We start from the raw sequence: 17,926 nt of genomic DNA on the forward strand, positions 1-17,926 counted from the left end.
CGGCGCAGAGCTGGCGGCAACAAAGGGCGGTGGGGATCGATGCGGCTGGCGGGGACTTTTCCTTGGAAAAGTGATGCCCGAGCCGGCGGAGCGGCACTGCCACCGCCTGGAGCCCTTCTCCAAGATGCTGTGCCTCGGGGGAATCCCAAAGCCAGCACACGGACACACCATAGGTTTGTTTTTCCGCCGCCAAAGCTCCCCCGGAGCAGGGGGAGTCCATGGCGAAGGCATCAGGATTTACACCACTCTTGGGTTTATTCCGCCCCAAAAGTGTGGAGAACGCACGAGTTTTGCACCCAGGTGGTGCAGCTCTTGAGCACGGGAAAGCTCCAAAAATGGTTTGGGGGGTGATTTTTAAAAGCAAACTTTTGCAGAAAATGAGCCCCTCGGGTTGATTTCACCCTGAAAATAAGAATTTACATCTGCGGCCCCAGTAATGACATCGATTTGGAGATAATCTCGCCATTTCCCATCACTTGCTACGCCTCAAACTGGGCTGTAAACATGTCCAACCCCAATCCAAGCCATAAACAGGGCTCCTGAGCCTAATTCTGGGAAAATTCTGGGTGGTCCTGGTGCCGGATGGGACCTCACTGGGGATGGGGAGCCACGGGAAGGACACGGCCGAGGGCTGGTCCCGCCTCTGAAATAGCACCTGCGCTGTTCAATGCAGTTTTGGCGTATTGTGGGCTCTTTTACAGGATAGAAGCAGGGATACAGGGGCTGGATATATATTGAATATTTATCGGAGCTGTGCCAGGGGAGGTTTAGGCTGGGTGCTGGGCGAAGGGCGAGCTCTGAACAGGCTCCCCAGGGAATGGTCGCATTTGGACAATGCTCTCAGGGATGCAAAGAGTGGGATTGTTGGGGTGCCTGTGCAGGTCCGAGGTTTGGACTTGATCCTTGCGGGTCAGCTCAGGATATTCCATGATCCTATGAGCTGTCTCGTTTCTCTGCAGGCAGGGGATTTGACAGAGAACAAAGATAAAGAAACCCAGCTAAACTGGGTAAAACTACTTCTACAGCCCACCAGAAACTGGAGCAGAGCTGCAAAGGCACTTCTTGTCCCTAAAGGACATCCCTTATGGACATGCAATGCGCAATAAGGGATGGAGGGGGCCCGTCTCAGGCATCCCGCGACACGCGACAAACACGGAGAGAAAACCGAACGTGCCTGCACGCCGAGCACACTCAGGTCTTTTTATGAGGCCGAAACTTTGCTTATGACGAAGAAAATCGAAGGATTGAAAGGCGCTTTCATCACCGCCACCCTCAAAAAGCGCGCGCCGCCCTCAGCCCCTCACGGGCGGTGTCCACGCCCCCGGCCTTGGCCACGCCCCCAGATCCTCCAGGAGCACAGAGAGGCGGCCTTGGCCACGCCCCCAGATCCTCCAGGAGCACAGAGAGGCGGCCTTGGCCACGCCCCCAGATCCTCCAGGAGCACAGAGAGGCGGGCGGAAAGCGCCGAAGGGGAAATGGCGGCGCCGGACGTGAGGTCAGAGCGCGGGCGCCTGATGCGGGCGGGCGGCGCCGTGAGGGAAGATGCCGGTGGCGGTGATGGCCGAGAGCTCCGTGAGCTTCAGGCGGCTCCTGGAGCAATGCGAGCCGCAGGAGCTGGAGGTGCCGCGGGGCGGGAGGGGTCTGCGTGTGCGCGCGTGAGGTGGGGCGGGTGTGTGGGCTGTGGGTGTGAGCGGGAGGGGTCAGTGTTTAACTTGCCCCTTGGGCTCGCCGGAGAGCCCTGCAGAAACTCGCAGGCTACAGATAAATGGGTATTTCCTATAATTATTCTTGTCGTTTCAGAGGAGGCGTGAGGGGAGTGGTTTGTGTGGGTGACAAAATCGAAATATTGGTCAGGGAAGGGGAGCCTGAGCCAAACTTGGGGAATTACCCTTAGATCGAGTTTTATTGCGGCAGCTTTCACTGGAAGCTCCCGCCGTGCTGTTTTGCGCCCTGTTATCCCTTAAGAAAAGGCCTTATTAGAAATCTTTGCAGCTTTCAAGTTATTGCAGGCTTTCAAAATTCTACAGTTTTTTTATTTTATTTTATATCACTCGTTTGTTTCCTCCTTGTGAGATTTTGGGGCTCTGCTCGAGTGTGGCAGGGGCTGACGCTGAGCTTGGGGTTTTCGAGAGGGGCAGAGAAGCTTTGCTGGGGTGGAGTGGCCTGAGCTGAAGTTCAGCTGAAGGTAAATGAAGTCAGGGGCGATTTAATTTCACTTTCAGCAGATGCCACCCTCATGAGCATAAGAAAAGAGTAATGGAAGATGTAGCCTTACTTTATTCCCCCCCCCCCCCAAAAAAAATTGCACAGGCCAATTATGTGATGTGAAAAAAACCCAAAAAACCTCAATATCCGTTGTTTTGGAGCGTTCACTTTACATAAAACTTGGCTTCCTGCTGCCCTTTGTGTCACAGCCCTCTTTAAAATCTGTAAGCCAAGAATCTGTTTGTTTTCAGGCCCCTGGAGGAATTGCCACACCCCTGGTTTATGGCCAGCTGCTGGCTCTGTACCTGTTGCACAATGACATGTAAGTGGCTTGTCCCAGCCTGTGACACTGGGTTTGTCACCAGCACGTTGGGAATGGGCTGTGTGATTAATAAAAATGCTGTGTTTGCAAAGAAATGAGAATATTTCTGGGGATTGAGTCTCTTTCACCCCTTGATCTGGCAGGAAAACTGTTCTCCTTTCCTTGCTCTTCCCCACCCTTTGGAACTGTGGGAAAATGTGGGAATCAAGCTCCTTAAGTGGTGAAGTTGGCTCCTTTGGGGAGTGTGAAACACTTCAGTGTTTTGTTTTGTAGCTGCTCAGGGCTGCATTTGTTTTGGGTTGGATTCAGGACTGTCCCTTGTGTTTAAATTCCAGCAGAATAACTCTGGACTGCTCATGTTAAAAATGAGGGATACTGTTGGCTTGAAGGAGCTAAATCTGCAGGAAGCAGAGATCCCAGGAATTTGGTCTGGGGGGTTATTCCATGTCCCTGTGTGGGTTTGATGGACTGAACTTGGGGTTTTAGGGAGGAGTTGCTTTCCCAGTCTGGTTTTAAATGAGGCAATTAATGAACTGTTTGTTGTTATGGCAGTCCAGTGTTGTCTGCTGGAGAGCAGCTCTGTTTTCCCACTTCAGTATCCAATATTCCTTCCTAGAAAGAATATTTTTAAAGCACTGAGAGTGTTTAATGCACCATCTAAACAAACCTTGTGGTGTCTCTTTGCAGCATTTATTGACTAGGAAATGTTTTTAACTTTTTTGGGGTTTTGTTTTTTTAAGGACCAATGCACGTTATCTCTGGAAAAGAATCCCTCCTGCTATCAAATCTGTAAGTACTGGGCCAAATTTAACTCAGAAATGTGCTGTTTTTGTTGCACAGCAATGTTCTCTGAAAATCTGGGGGTGGAAATGGGTTTAAACATCTGATCAGTGTAGAGGGTTTTCTTCTGGATTAACACTGGGGGGGTTTTTTGGTCACAACAGGCAAATGCTGAACTTGGTGCAGTTTGGTCAGTGGGACAAAGAATCTGGCAGAGGGACTTCCCAGGAATCTACACAGCAATCAGTGCCCATCAGTGGTCTGAGACTATCCAGCCAATCATGGAAGCACTCAGAGGTACAAATAATTGCCTGGAATTGTTTTTGTCTGCTCCAACACAAACAGACAAATTGTTAATTGTGAAAAATCAGAAATGGTCCGGAAAACTGCTGCAAAGTTTTTGTAGGTTTTACTAAAAGGTTTTTAATTTTCTTTGACACTGGAATTTCATAAACCATGTGGTTTGTTCTGTGAGAGCAAAACAGACCCAGTTTTATCAGACTTCCAACCAGGGATTCAGGGAACTTGGCTTGGCACTTCAGAACCTCGTAGCACGTTCAGGAAGGTTTTTTTGTGAAATGTTTTCTACCCTGTGTAATGGTAACATTCAAATTCTTGCTCCTAGAGGGCAGTGCAGACTGCAAAAAAGAGGTGTTTTGCAGTTAGAAATTCTCCATACAACTGCTTTTCAGATGCCATTAATTGTTAACTAATTGCTGGCATATTGCAAACAGAGAATGCCCTCAGGTGCAGAGTTCCCTGAGGTGTTTCATGTGCTGTGGAGAGCACAGGATGCTGCAGGCTGCATTTGGAGGTTCAGTGTGGGCTCTGAGGGGGTTTGTCCTGAGAGAGAGCAGTTTGTTGTCTCTTGCTGCTGACTGAACTGTGGGAAGGGAGGGTGAACTCCTGAGGTGCTCACTTGCAGGCTGCTGGTGCTTTTCCAGAGGTGATGGAATTGAGGAAAAGTTCTCAGGTTTCCCAGCTCTGGAGATGAGTCTCTTATGTCCTGTGTTCCTCTCTCCCTAGATGCAACCAGGAGACGAGCCTTTGGACTGGTTTCCCAGGCTTACACCTCAATAGTTGCAGATGATTTTGCAGCCTTTGTTGGCCTTCCTGTGGAAGAAGCTGTGAAAGGTACTTGGCATTATTCCCTGGGTAATTTTCATACTGATGATGAGCTCAGACAGCTCCAAGTGATGATTAATAAAACTATATCTGCAAATTCTGACGCTGTTAAGTGATTGGCAGTGATTAGAGAAAAGAAAATCCTGCTTCTGGATAATGGTTCGATTTTTTTTTTTTAATTTCAAATTGTTGCTGTTAATTATCACTGTTTATTCTCCCCTTCTGTGTCTTACAAATGCCCCAATGCCTTTTCCAGGTGTGCTAGAGCAGGGCTGGCAAGCAGACTTTGCAGCTCGCATGGTGATGCCGAAAAAGCCGGGTAGGTGGAGCTGTTCCTTCATGAACCATTCAGCATTTTCTAGGAATTGGGTGCTAAGTTTTTAATGACAGCTTTGCACTGGATTCTGTTAGATGCTTTTTGGACTCTCACACTGCTCATAAACATGGAGCACATATAAAACATGGGGAAGTACAAAGAGGTGGGTTTGGACTTACCAAGTAGTTTGGATTAAACTACATGCTCACGTGGACTTGTTTAAACAAAAGCAGACAGGATGTGCTGTGATTGCTCCCTCTCCTCCTCTGCTGCTGGCTCTGCCTCTGTGGAACATAAACTGGATGACCTCAAATGACATGTCTTAACCTAATATAGAAGAATAGAAATAGACCATCTTGAACTGGAGATTTTTTTTTTTCCTTCAGGAGAATTAGAACTTCTTTAGGCAGGGATTTAGTGAATTTTTGTGTTCTGAGGAGCTCCACTTGTTGGTATAATTTCCTTTGCTTTAAAATTAAAATTAGAATCTTATTTTCTTCACTTTCATGGTGTTGATATCAGAATGTCTGTTCCTCCAAAGCTTGATCTGCAGAAATACTTGGCTTTTTCTCTTTTTTTAAAAAGCTGTATCTGGCTGGCTGAGGCAAAAATCAATATTAAGTTATTAAAACAGGATGAAACAACTGCTCTTCAACTGCTCTGTGCTACTCTGGCAGAAGGAGCCAAATAACAGCATATCCAGAAGGCCAGGATTTGTTAGACTAAGAAATGTTTGTATGGGCAGAGTTTTTGGGAGTTCAGAGCCCATAATAAACAGGTGCCAGGTGTTGAAATTTACCACTACGAGGCACAGATCCAACCAGAATCCTGAGATTTTATATGTGATCAGGTAAAGTTTTTATGAACTGGTTGTAAAATATGCAGAGCTTAAAAAAACTGGGAATTATTTATATGTGGTTCTTTTTCCAAAAGTGAGTGCAAGAACTACTAGTCAGACAAAAGAAAGAGGCTCCTTTGAAGCAGCTAAGCCTTGGATATTCTGTTTTTTGGATATAAAGTCAAGTGTGGTGAATAAACAGGTCTAATTTTAATTAGCTTTTGATCCATGTTTTTTTGCATAGAACTGTTGAAAACTGTTCCACTGGGCTAATTTCATATGTTTTTCTCCAGGTGTGCTGGAAGCTTCCTTTAACAGATTTATTCCTTCATCAGGTATTTTTCTTTCTATATAATGGGTTTAGGTAAACTTGGAAAAACGGTGTCACCAGCACCACTGAGTGGGAATTGAGCCTTAGAGAAGTGAATGTTCTCCCTGGCCCCTCCAAAATAAAAAACAGCAGTCCACCTCAGCCAGGTGCTGTGTGAATGTTCTTCTCCCTGTCTTCTCCCTCCCTCATGTTGGAAGCAGTGCCTGAGATTCCTGATTCCACTTCCATAGCAGAGCTCCTGTGTGCTCTGTTGGTCTGATCACCCACTAGATCTGTTTGTTTGTTTGCCATTCTTCAGAACAGCAGCTTGCAAGGAAAGGAGCAGCCAGAGAGCTCCAGGAGCTTTTTTTCTCAAGGCAGAATACTGTCAGCCCTCATTACTCAGACTCCAGTGTGTGCAAAGCAATTCTGGAGGCTGCTGACAAGTGGAACTTGTTGCAGTAGTTTTTGTGGTTAGTAACTCTTGGAATGGTGCAGATAACAGGAATTATGTCAGCTGGAGCTGTGTAGGGAGGAGATACAGTTAAGTTCCACCCCCAGAAGGCTGTTGAAAGTCAGATACATTAATTTTTTTCCCCTTACTGTTAAGATGGATGGTACTGCTGATGGATTTGCTCTCTAAATTTCATTAATGATCCATTTGTTTTATCTTTATAGAACGTGCTCCGGTCCCACCAATTCCCAATGAGCCGCAGTTGGCCAGATTGACTGACTATGTGGCTTTCCTGGAAAACTGATTACCCTGCTCCTGTGTTCAGAACAACTTGGGAATCCTGTGTACTGACAGTTTTAGATCTAAGGTTTATTTTATTCTGTATCTGTTAAATGTTGCAGCATCCCCCACTCAGAAGTGTGAAGCATACAGATTATGTCAGCCCACTCCTGGTTTGCCAAAGCCCAGCTAGCAGTGAAACAATCCTTTAACTCCTGCAATATTTATTCAGTAGGTACACAAGCATACACAGCAGTATTACATAGTACAAGTTTTTTTGTAATTGACTCAAAGCACAACCTTTTTCAGGTGTGTTAGAAATGGAGAAGAAACAATTCTCTGTGCATGTTGAACTAGAGGACAGAGAGTGGAAGACTGCCCAGCCTGTATGTACAGAGAGGAAATATTTTGATGAAAGTGAAAGAAAACAATTTTGCAGTAACTCTCTTGCACATATTTTTGTGGCATATTTATAATTGATTTCTTTTTTCTTGTTCTTTCTGGATTGTTTAATCTTCTTGTTCTGATGTGAGAAATATCACATCAGGCATATTTTTACAGGAGAATTATTGCTTAACGAAGACAAATCTACGATTTGAGGAAGCATTTTGACTTTTGGAAGGTTTTTTTTGAGTGACATAGGACACCAGATGTTTTCCTGGGTAACCCTACACCTTGAGATCTGTCACATCTTGCTCCATTTCAGTACACTGGGCCAGGATATGCAAGAAATAACAATTCTTACCTGTCTTTAGCTTTGTGGGTTCCTTCTGCCGTGATTGGAGAGGAATTTCAAGGTGAGAGTAGGAGCAGAGCCCGGCTGGGAGGAGGATGATGCATTGTGCTGGAGTGTCAGTTTGAAGAATAATTCTCTGTCAGTGCTCTGTTAATCTTTGAGCTGAGTGGATTTTGGAAGCAAACATGAATTCTCTTGCCATTTGTGTTACGTTGGTGAAAAGGCTGTGGAGAAAGATTGGTGCTTTAAAGGGCAGTGCATGTCTCCATTTACTTCTCCCCCCTTGCTGAAATCCTACCCAGAGGTTCCATGGAAGCTGGCCAGTGTGCCGTTGTGATTGTTTTTCCAGTGTGCACTGCCTACTGTACATTCTCTTGGTGAGGGGGTGTTAGCAGGGAGGAATTACAAACTGTGCTCTGCTGCCTTGAGAGCTTCCTTGATATGCAAACACTTTTTCAAAAGGATTATTTATTTGACACCCACCTAAGACTTGGATTGCTAAATTTATCTTCAGTGGTATTAAAGAACATGTTTACACTGACCTGGTGTGCTTGACTTTTAAAATTTTCTGCAGAATAAAGGTCTAGTTTGATTAGTTTTTTTAATTGATTCTTGCTGGCCTAATTTGGATAGGGCTGTTGAAGGATTAATGCAATATTTCATGCCTCGACAGCTTTGTGTGCAGCAATTGTAGGATGTTATATTAAAAAAACCACTGGTGCCTCTCAGATGTCTTAAAATATTCTTTGGTGTAAGGTATTTGAGCAGCTGAGTGAAGATTCCCCTCCTGTGTTTGTATTCTGCATGTCTGCACTTGGTAGCACACAGCCCTGCTTGGAGAAATGAAACCTAGACATAATTAAAGATTGTTATGTACTCAGTGAATGGTAGCAGGAGAGGAGCAATGTGGACACTGGCTGTCTGTGTCTGTCTCAAATCTATGTCAAATGCTGCAAGTTTGATCCTGTCCTAATAAGTTGATAGCTGTCATTTGGGGTCTGCTCTAAAATGTAATCTGAGGCATTAACTCATGACTTGCCTCTAGTACTGTGTTCCCAGCCACACTTTCTGCCTTGTGCTACTTTGGAATCCAAGCTATTTCACATGAATTTCATCCTCATTGCCCTTATCCTGGTTTTTGGTTCACTAACACCTGTCTTCAGATGAGCAGCTTTGTGCTTTGCTTTCCAGAGCCCTACCTTGGGAAACACTGTGTGAAATATTTTCTAAAGTGCATCTTCAGGCATTTGAATCCTTACTTGGCTTGCACTAACCCTGTGCTTTCAGCTCAACAAAGAGGAAGTGTTTTTTGCTGTTTTCATGGAAGCAATTGGTGTGGGTTTTGGAGTTCTTCCATGTCCAGTGCTGAGTGGGAGGACCTTTGAGTTAAGAAACCATTAGGAATTCAGTGTGGGGCAGGTTCATTAAGGGTTTGGAAAAAAGGAATTTGATTTTAGTTTCAGTTTTCCATTTCATCTGCACCCCACATGTAAAGGAATGTTGTTTCTTGGCATTTTATTAATTCTCCTATATGGGTCAGCAGTGCTCATTTACCCACAGTTCCAGTCTCTAAAAGCTACTTGACCTCCAAGGTGGTTAAAACAGGAGAAATGGGGTGTGGAAGCAGAAGAGCTGAGTATCCCCTCCTGCTGAAGATCCTCATGGAAACCTATGGGCTTTAATAACAAATCCTGGCAGACTTTGCATATGTCATCAGAGCTGCCAGAAATGCAGTGAAGAAAGCAAAAGCAGAATGCACATGTACAAAAAAGCATCAGCAGCATTGCAGGAGAGCAGTTTGGATGTTGTTCTAAGTCTGTTTCAGCCCAGGGTATATGCAAAAAACCTGTGTAAGACCCTAGGGGACATCTGGAAGAAGTTCTTGGGTGAGCAGTTGGTTCTCCCTGTGTCCTACCCTGCAGGAGTGGGCTGGACCATCACCCAGACAGCACATTGCTGTGTTCTCCTGGGAGGGACTGTCTGGGCTGGCTGGCTTGGCAAAAAAAGCAAACAATCCCAAACAAAAGATAAGCTTTTCTGTTCAGTGTCAATTTTTGTAGTTGACTCTCAACGGACCATGTGAAGGCAAATGAGTTGCTGTTTTGAGATGGGAAGCAGATTTGCAAATATTTCACGTCCTTGGGTCATGCCAATTGATTTGCAAGGTTTATAACTTTATTTTTAACTACTTGTGTTGAGCAAATGGAAGTAACGTGCATTCCTGGTTTCCTGAATTCAGGGATATGAAATGCCAGATCCTTCTGGGCCTTCACAGCAAAGATCCTCAGCTTTGGGATGCCTAGGGAGTGTGACACAACTGGGTGTAAATAAAGTCAGAGAACAGGTTAAGCTTTAAGAATCAAGATGCTCCCAGTTAATTTCAAGGCAGGAAATGTGGATACCTCTCTCGTGGATGTGTTCTCATCTAATCAAAGTACAAGACTGGGAAGAAAGGGAGGACTTAGCAGTAGGAATCCGATTTGGTTTTGCCATGTGAGCCTTTTGTTACAGAACTGATGCCTGGAAAGGATAAATGAGAGAAACAAACAGTGCTGAATTGTGACCAGCATCCTTGTGTTAGCCCCTCAAAGCTGAGGTTGGTGTAAAAGTATGCAATGAGAATCCACATGATGAGATAAGAAGATAGATCAGAGACTGCACCAAGACCCAGATTTGGCCTCTGATCCCCAAGGAAGGACACACTTGTGTCTCAGCTGTTTGATGGGTATTTGAGGTATGAAATACGCTTTATCCCTTTCTTTTCAAGTAGCACTGAGCCTATGTCAGGTAGCACATGCCAGCTCTGAGAGCTATCCTGAGCTTTACAAAGTGAGGGTGATGATGACAACACACTGTGCTTTCCTATGCTAATTGGTATCTGTGTTTAGACTGAGTTTATGGATTAACATCTGGGACTTGAGTACCACACATAAGGAAAGTCTCACTCCATGAGTCACACCTACAGCAAAACAAAGGGAAGTGTATTTAGTTCAAACAATTTACTGGATTCCAACTTGTGTGTGTTGCACTTTGAGCCTGGCACTGGGGCTGCCCTGCCCTTAAAAGAATTAATACTTGGAAACAACTGATGCCTAAAAGTATTTATACTTTTAAAAATTACTTGGCTGCATAAGTATTAATTGCTTCCAGGTATTTAATGCTTAATGCTGTTTCTGTGGTAAATCACTACTATAGAATGGTAGCCTTCAAGCCCACAAAATGGGCTGAGCCTTGATCTGATGGGTCAGCAGTGCTGAAGAAGTAGCAGATGCTGAGTAAAAGTAGGGACTCCTGTGGCTGAGGTTCAGGGCTGGAGGGAAGCTCTTGGAGGAGCTCTGTGAGGAGATGGTCCGGTTCACAAGCTCAGGCTTTGCTGCTATAAGCTCTTGCTTTGCTCTTGCTGGAGGCCATTCCCTAGCAGTGCATGGCCCTCCATTGTTCCTAGATCAAGTCGCATGGACCTGTGGCCACAAGTCTGTCCCATGTCCATCTGACAGCAGGAAAGGGCAGGACACGGCTGCTTCCAGCACGTCTTGGCTGCTCCTTCACAGTGCTGCACCATAATGAGAGACACGGAGCAGCTTTTCCTCCCAGTTATCCCTATTCTCTGCACTTGCCATTGCCTCTACCTTGATGTTCACTGGGGAAATTCCCTGTTTGTGGTCAAGCATTGCCGTGCTCAGCAGGCACCCAGCTGTGTTTGGACATGAGCTGCCACAGCCAGGCACGCAGCAACTGGAGCACAAAATGTCAGGCTGGGCAGAGTCTTTATTTCCAGAACTCAAGAGTGTCAGAAAAGCACAGGAAAGCGTGATAGTCTGTGTGTACAATCCAGTTATCCTGGGAAACTGAGCTGCTGATGGTGTTGTGGTTCTCCTGCCAATCTCTTCCATGAAAATTTCATTCCAGGAAGGATCAACATCATCTGACAGGCAGCAAGTGTTGCTAGCAGTTGCTCCAGGTGCTCCTGCCAACAGCCCCTGTAGGAAGGAGCACAGCCCCCAGTGGACGTGGGCTTTGGCTCCCTCTGGCACAGAAGCCCCCGGGGCACAGGTCTCTGGGGCAGGAGCCAGGCACCAGCGCTGCCAGGGCTCGGGGGGTGGCAGATCTGCTTGGGCAAGGACTCTGCCACACCTGCTGATTTCAGTGCTCGCAGGGCCCAGGGGTCAGAGCAGCATTTGTGCCCTGGCCCACACGATCCTTGACCGTGTCACAGCTGTGGGTTTAGGATGGCCACCAGCCGGGACGTGTCCCAAGGAGGCCGAGCCAGCTTCTGTGCAAGGCCCCGTGCCCTTCCCGCTGCGGCTGTGTTGGAGCCCTGGGGGCTCCTTCTGCTGCCCTGAGCCCGCAGAGCAGGGCAGCGATTGCTGATGGTTTGAGCTGTTCCTAAAGATCCTGTGGGGCTGACTTAGACACTTGGGGTGAGGGATTCCTTCCATCATGGGCCACATTGGGTGGGCTGGGGGCAGCCCCAGGGCAGGTGGCAGCGTGTGCAAGAGCCCTTTGTGACACGGTGCAGCATGGTCACCATGGCATGGATCAGGACAGGGTGTCAAAGGACCCTTTGTGACGTGTGGTGATATAAGAGCCGACGGTGACACGGCCACGGCACAGTGCTCGGCGCACGCGACGGGATAGGACGGGACAGAGCGGTGCCGTGAGGAGCCCCCGCACAGCGCACTCGTTCCTGTCCGACCCGGAGCTTCTCTGAGTGCTACTCCTGCAGGTGACCTTGAGGCCAGACCACAGGACGTGGTGACGTGGCCTACCCAAGGTTTCTCTTTTGCAGGTGCCCTCTTGAGGACTCGTTGACCCGGAGCTTTGCTGAAGCATCTGTCTGAAGGTGCCGAGAGCAGACTCTGGCATGGCAGGCAGATTGCACAACCTTTTCAAAATCTTCAGAAGGAAAAAAAAGAAGAAAGGGTCGGAAGCAGCCCCAGCAGAACAGCTTGAAGACCCGGAGCCAATACAACCAATGCAGGATGGTGAGTGGCAGAGGCAGGGTACTGGGTTATTGACTGCTGCCATCTTGGCCCCATCCCCTGGGGATATGCCCAGGCACAGGACAGAAGAGGGGCCGGGCAGACACCCCACAGTGCCCGTGCTCCATCCCCTGGGGCATCCCGGGGCTGGCCCTGCCTGGGGAGCGCAGGGCTGGGCTCTGTTCTCCGGCCTCTCCCGCAGCCCCTCAGCTCTGGCTGCGCTCGCTCTTTGCCAGGTGCAGCCATGGACAGCACACACGAGCAGGACCCCACCCGTGGCCGCTTCCGCAGAGCACTGAAGGTACCTGCAGCCATCCCCACCTGGGCTGGGCCTGCTGTCACTGCTCAGCCCAGCACAGCGCTTGGAGCACTCCATGGAACTTGCCGCTCCTCCCTGTCCTTTGTTCTCCTGCAGATGTTGCGGAAGTTTGTGCCTGTTCGACGTAGAAAGGCCAGCACATCAACAGAGGCCACAGCTGAGCCTGATGTCAGCACAGAGTCTGATATCAGCCCAGATACACCTGAGCACTCAGAAGATTCTGACACTGCAAGGAGTGATGACATGGCAGAGGATGACATGGCAGTGACTGAGGACGTGGCCATCACATTTGATGACATTGAAGAGATTCAGGACATCACAAATGCTGACAAAACTCCCACACCCACTCCCACTTCCACTCCTACTCCCTCCCTGATTCATGCTTCCCCCACTAGCACTGTGATTCATGCTCCCACTACAGAATTTTTTGAGGACGGAGATTTTTCTTTTCAGCTGCAGGTAAGCAGCCTGGGGCCATGCCTGGAGGGCTCCATGATCACCTGGCCCTTAAAGGCTCAGCCGCTGTTCCCCCTTCAGACGTTGAAGCCATTAAAATACACTGGGAAGGGAATCTGGGAAATTACTCCCTTGGACAAGTCTTCCCCACTCAATCCAGGTGCCAGCCATGGTAAAAAACATTCACCAGAGACTGATGTCCCGTGTAACTGTGGATACCAGGCTGCAAATTGTTATTCTGAGGCTGGCTGGAGAATACCCTGCTGACGTGGTGCTGACCCTCCTACGCTGTGCCCCAACGTGTGACAGGTACAGGTGGCCCTTGAGAGCTCAGGGCTCAGCAGCCTTTAGGGCCCATTGCCCTGTACAGCCTGTCCAATGGGGCCTGCCAGACAGGTGGAGAGGTCCAGGATCCTCAGGCCCCTCTGCTAACTGAGCCTGCTGCCACTGCCAGGCTCCCTCCCTGCCCCTCAGGGCACTGGGGCTTTCACAGCTGCACAGGGCATGGTACTGTCACTGAGACCCCCCTGACACTGAGCTTCGATCCCACAGAGCTGCTGCAATGATGTGGAGAATCATAGCATCCTCGGGACCAACAGTGGAGAAGGTGCTGCCAATTCTTCTCTGTGTCATGGAGGACTGGCCTCTGCACAGCATGTGCACCTCTGATGGAGACAATGAAGATGTTTTTGCCCTGGCTGTGAGTTTCTGGAACTGGCCCTTGCTCACCCCCAGGTCACCTCTCCAGCAGCTCTCCATCCTCTCACTGCCTCAGGCGCTGTGCTCAAACCTGGGCCAGGGACAGGCTCAGGGGCACCAGGCCCGGTGCTCCCCCTGCCTCTCTCTCAGGCCCTGCCCCATGGACACCTCGGCACTGAGTGCTGCCTCGGGCTGCTTCTTTCACAGGCAACTCTGGTGGTCTGGATGGTGGTCCAGGTGCCTGAGTGCCAGAAAGCCATGATCCTTTATTCCTCCCGCCTTTTTGTGGCTCTGCTCTTCCACGTTGTCATCACCACACAGCAGATGCCACCAGAAAAAGTTGATAACTTCTGGAGAGCGTGCCGGGAGGAACACCGTTTTGCCAGCAAGGCCAACAGGTCCCAGTCCTCCAGTCCTTCCCATGCCCTTGTGGCCAGCACCAGTGCTCCCAGTGTGACCTGGACTTTGCTCTGCACACAGGTTTGCAGTGCAGACCATGAAGTCCCTGCTCTTCCGACTACAGTGTGACAATGTGGTGATGGCCATGGAGCGCAAGCGTGGCTGGGACACGCTGCTCTGTGCTGACACCCAGCACTATGCCGTGGGTCTGCTGGCCAGGTGAGACCCCCATTGCCCCTCTGTCCTTGACGTTTGTGCTGTGTGCCCGGGGTGCCCCACACAGTACCCATGCTCATGGGCCAGAGGGCCTTGTCACCAACGGATGGCCAAGCAGTGTGGAAAAGGCTGAGAGAGGAGGAGCCCAAAAGGGGCAGCCCACATTGCCTCTACGGATGCTAGGGAAAGACTGGATCTCTGTGAGTCAGTCCTGGGAGAGCATTGCCACCCCTCTACCTCAGGTTCTTGCTGCCTTTTTCCTCCCTGCCAGGGAGATGCGCCATGTCTTGATCCCTTTGTGTTCGTGCATTGCCCTCCATCTGCTCAGGCTGCTCAGCACACAGGAGTCACGCCGGGACCTGCCTGCCCTGGCATTCCTTGTGGAGGTGAGCCTGATGGCCAGCACTGTCTCCCTGAGCTGCCTCCCAGCTCTCTGTCCTCTCGTAGCCACAGCTGCCTGGGACGGTGCCCGTGTCCTGTGCTGCTGTCTGGGCCCAGACCTGTGCGGTCCTGGGCTCCTGTGTGTCCCCTGTCACTGCCCTGTGCCTTTCAGGTCCTCGAGTGCCTGGACTTGACACAATATGGTCTCAGTGTCCTGAAGATTCTGAGAAGGCAGTTAGAGAGCAGGTGCACCTGCAGGGACAGGCGTCGCCTGGTGCTCAGGGGCCTTGTGGTGCTCAGCAAGGATCCCTGGATGGTGAGAAGGGGGCAGCGGCTGAAGCTGTGTTGGGGAAAGCAGCCCCTCAGGCTGGCTGGGCTTCAGGAGCTGAGGCAGCTGCTCCCAGCTCTCCTGCCTCACCTCCCTGAGCTCTTTGGGACAGGCCTTTGGCTGCTGGGCCCTGTGGCTGCAGGGTGAGGTTGCAGTTGCAGGAGGGTGTTGGTGGAGCCGTTCATGGCTTCACAGCACAGCCTTGTCTTCCACACAGGCCAGAAAAATGTGTGGCCTGTCTCAAAGCCTCCTGGAGCTGCTGGATGATGCAGATGGAGAGGTGGTTGACATGACCCTCCGTGTGTTCACCAACGTGCTCCAGAACAAAGACATCCTGATTTCCAGCACCACTGCCCCAAAGCTGGCTGAGGCACTCCTGGATCTCTTTGGCAACGTAAGGCTCTGCGTCCCAAGCCACAGGCATTGGGTGCTTCCCAGAAACTTTGTGCCCTCTGCATTTTCAGGACTTTGCCTTGGTGGGTCTTCAGCAGTAGGTGCTTAGGTCTTTTTCTTTCATGATAATGGCCATGTGCAGCTGCTCTCCATGCCCCTATTTTGTAAGGTGATGGAGTTGGTAGTGGATGAGGGAAAAAAGTCCCTGAAAAGAATTGTGAACAAAAGCCTGCTCCCAGTTTTAATCTACTGCCATTATGAGAACTGGCAGCTGGAGAAGGTGAGGTTTTGTGTGCTTCTGGTGGATCTCTGGGAGGGGGCTCAGCTGCCTCTATTCTGGCATCTCCCGGGCTGCAGCCTCCTCCAGGCCTTGGCACAGGGACACGGCCCCTGTGTCCTGAACTGCGGGGACATCTCTGCATCTCTGTTGCTCTCCAGGCCTCTCGGAATACACTGTTTTGTGCGGCCAAGTTTCTGAAAAGGAGGAATCTTGAGAAGCTGCTGAAGGAAGAGCAGCCGTTGAAGTTGGCCGAGTGCCTGGTAAGGACGGCCTGGAAGTGCCAGGCTCAGGCTGGAGAAGCCCCCTGAGCGCGGCGCTCACTGTGTGCGCTTGGCAGCTGTGGCCCTGCCCAGCGCTGCAGGCAGGGGCCGCACGGGCTCTTCTCCAGGCTCCTGCGGCCCCGAGCCGGCTGCCCTCGGAGCCCCGGCCCAGCGGGGCTGCGGGGCGGGCCGGCACCGCGGCTCCCCGGGCAGCAGCCGGCCCTGTGCCCCTGCAGAGCCCGGCCAGCGGCTGCTGGCCACGCCTCAGGGCTGTGCGGGCAGGGGAGGCCGGGCCCGGGCGCGGGCAGCGCCTGCCAAAGGGCCAGAGCCCGCTCCGATCCTTCGCTCCCGCCGCTCTCCGCAGCTGGCAGAGGACAGGAGCCGAGCGGCCGAGCACCTGCGCCAGGCCCTGCCCTACCTGCAGAGCCCACAGGAGCCCCTGCGAGCGGCGGCTGTCAGGTTCATGGGTGAGCCCGGGCTCCCTCCCTGTCCTACAGCAGTAGGATCTGGGACACGGTCCATGACAAGCTCTGTATTCCCAGAGATCGCATGGCGGTGCTTGAGGAGGGAGCAAGGAGAGAATCGGCTCATCGACGAGGGTGAGGGCAGCGCCACTGGCAGGAGGAGCTGCAATCCCTGCCCCAGCTCTGGAGCGCTCTGCTCCCTGTGCGGACGGGGGGCGGCGTGGGCAGAGCACACAGAGATTTCAGGGGCACGTGGGGCATTCGTGGCCAGCACCTTCAGGCTGATCCCGGTGGTCCCTGCTCCCTCCTGGCATGGCCGGAGCGGGCTGAGGCAGCCCTGGCACGGGGGTCTTTTAGTGTCCCCACTGATCCAGGCTGTGACCGTGGCTCTGTTCCTTCCTCTTCCAGCTCCTCAAGTGCAGATGCAAGATGCCACGCCATCATGCTCTAACCTGGAAAATTAAGCCCAGTCATCTTCAAGGTCCAGTAACCCAGTGTCCCAAGAAGACACCAAGAGACACTGAAGAGGACATAACCTGTCTGGGCTGCTGGAGCTCCAGGCAGAGCATGATTGGCACAGTTATTTTTCCCTAAGCCTTCTCCCTGCCTGCTCTCTTCCTCCAGCTGTCAGACCCTGCCCATCCCCCTTTTTTCCCTCCACTCTCTGTCCCTTTTGACAGCTCCCTCCCTCCAGCCCTCAGATGCTCCCCATCCCTTTTTTTTCCTTCCCAGCTCATCCCTTTGCTTTGCCTTGCATCAATAAACAGTTTGGCTTCTTCACTTTGCCTGCATCTCTGTGGAGCTAAAGCAGCACAGATCCAGAGCCCTGGGACTCACAGGCCCCTCCTGCCATTCTCTTCCGTGCTGTGTTCTGTGCAGAGATGCAGAGGAACGAGGGCAGATCAGGCTGGAAGGGTCTCTGTGCTGAAGCTCCAGTTCCACAACACTGTGGAGTTCAAGGTCTTGCTTTGCAGCCTGAAGCCCCTGGGTTTTAGGAGAGCCACCCTGAGTATGCTCTGAACCCAGCTGGGAGGGATTCCATGGCAAGCACTCATGCAGGGCAAGGAGCTTGGAATGCTGGCAGGTTTCAAGAATAGCTTCCTGAAAGCACAGCAAAGCTCCATCCCTGCACAGGGTCAGGAAGAGAGCAGAAGCAGAGAGCATCAGGGCTTCACAGAGAGCTTTGGGTGTTGCAGAGAGCAAATGAAGCAGCAGCACAGTGCCCGAGAGTCGGATGTGTGACCGTGCCAGTGTCCGGAGCGCTGCCAGGCAGTGCCGGGATCCTGGTGCGGTTCTGGTCCCCACAAGTGAGGAATGGCAGCCCCTGCCTCAGACCCAATCAGAAAGCCAAGGGGCTTCTGGCCATTTTCCCTGCAGCACTGCA

At 50.7% G+C, this 17,926-nt stretch overlaps 2 protein-coding genes across 2 annotated transcripts; both read left to right on the plus strand.

Annotated features, from left to right (window-relative positions):
• Window positions 1-1,513: 1,513 nt before the first annotated feature.
• LOC306804396 (COP9 signalosome complex subunit 8-like) lies at window positions 1,514-6,904 on the plus strand. Its single transcript, XM_079310909.1, has 8 exons — window positions 1,514-1,620; window positions 2,457-2,527; window positions 3,268-3,316; window positions 3,472-3,604; window positions 4,334-4,441; window positions 4,689-4,751; window positions 5,880-5,921; window positions 6,575-6,904. Exons 1-8 carry the CDS (start codon window positions 1,543-1,545, stop codon window positions 6,652-6,654), a joined length of 624 nt encoding a protein of 207 aa, XP_079167035.1. The 5' UTR covers window positions 1,514-1,542; the 3' UTR covers window positions 6,655-6,904.
• A 5,274-nt stretch (window positions 6,905-12,178) lies between these two features.
• LOC306804230 (maestro heat-like repeat-containing protein family member 7) lies at window positions 12,179-17,006 on the plus strand (the record flags this gene model as incomplete). Its single annotated transcript, XM_079310549.1, has 15 exons — window positions 12,179-12,350; window positions 12,584-12,648; window positions 12,763-13,125; window positions 13,283-13,431; window positions 13,675-13,822; window positions 14,029-14,219; window positions 14,302-14,439; window positions 14,708-14,822; window positions 14,990-15,133; window positions 15,363-15,572; window positions 15,708-15,818; window positions 15,977-16,078; window positions 16,443-16,545; window positions 16,621-16,677; window positions 16,951-17,006. Exons 1-15 carry the CDS (start codon window positions 12,230-12,232, stop codon window positions 17,004-17,006), a joined length of 2,073 nt encoding a protein of 690 aa, XP_079166675.1. The 5' UTR covers window positions 12,179-12,229.
• Window positions 17,007-17,926: the final 920 nt, after the last annotated feature.

Source organism: Erithacus rubecula (assembly GCF_903797595.1).
Source record: "Erithacus rubecula genome assembly, chromosome: 8".
Classification (NCBI taxonomy): domain Eukaryota; kingdom Metazoa; phylum Chordata; class Aves; order Passeriformes; family Muscicapidae; genus Erithacus; species Erithacus rubecula.

Excerpts from the sequence above, each read along its gene's own strand:
- LOC306804396 (XM_079310909.1), top strand. The coding sequence starts at position 1,543 with ATGCCGGTGGCGGTGATGGCCGAGAGCTCCGTGAGCTTCAGGCGGCTC. Across the intron at positions 1,621-2,456 it reads GCGAGCCGCAGGAGCTGGAG|GCCCCTGGAGGAATTGCCAC; the intron begins GTGCCGCGGGGC and ends GTTTGTTTTCAG. Across the intron at positions 4,752-5,879 it reads GGTGATGCCGAAAAAGCCGG|GTGTGCTGGAAGCTTCCTTT; the intron begins GTAGGTGGAGCT and ends GTTTTTCTCCAG.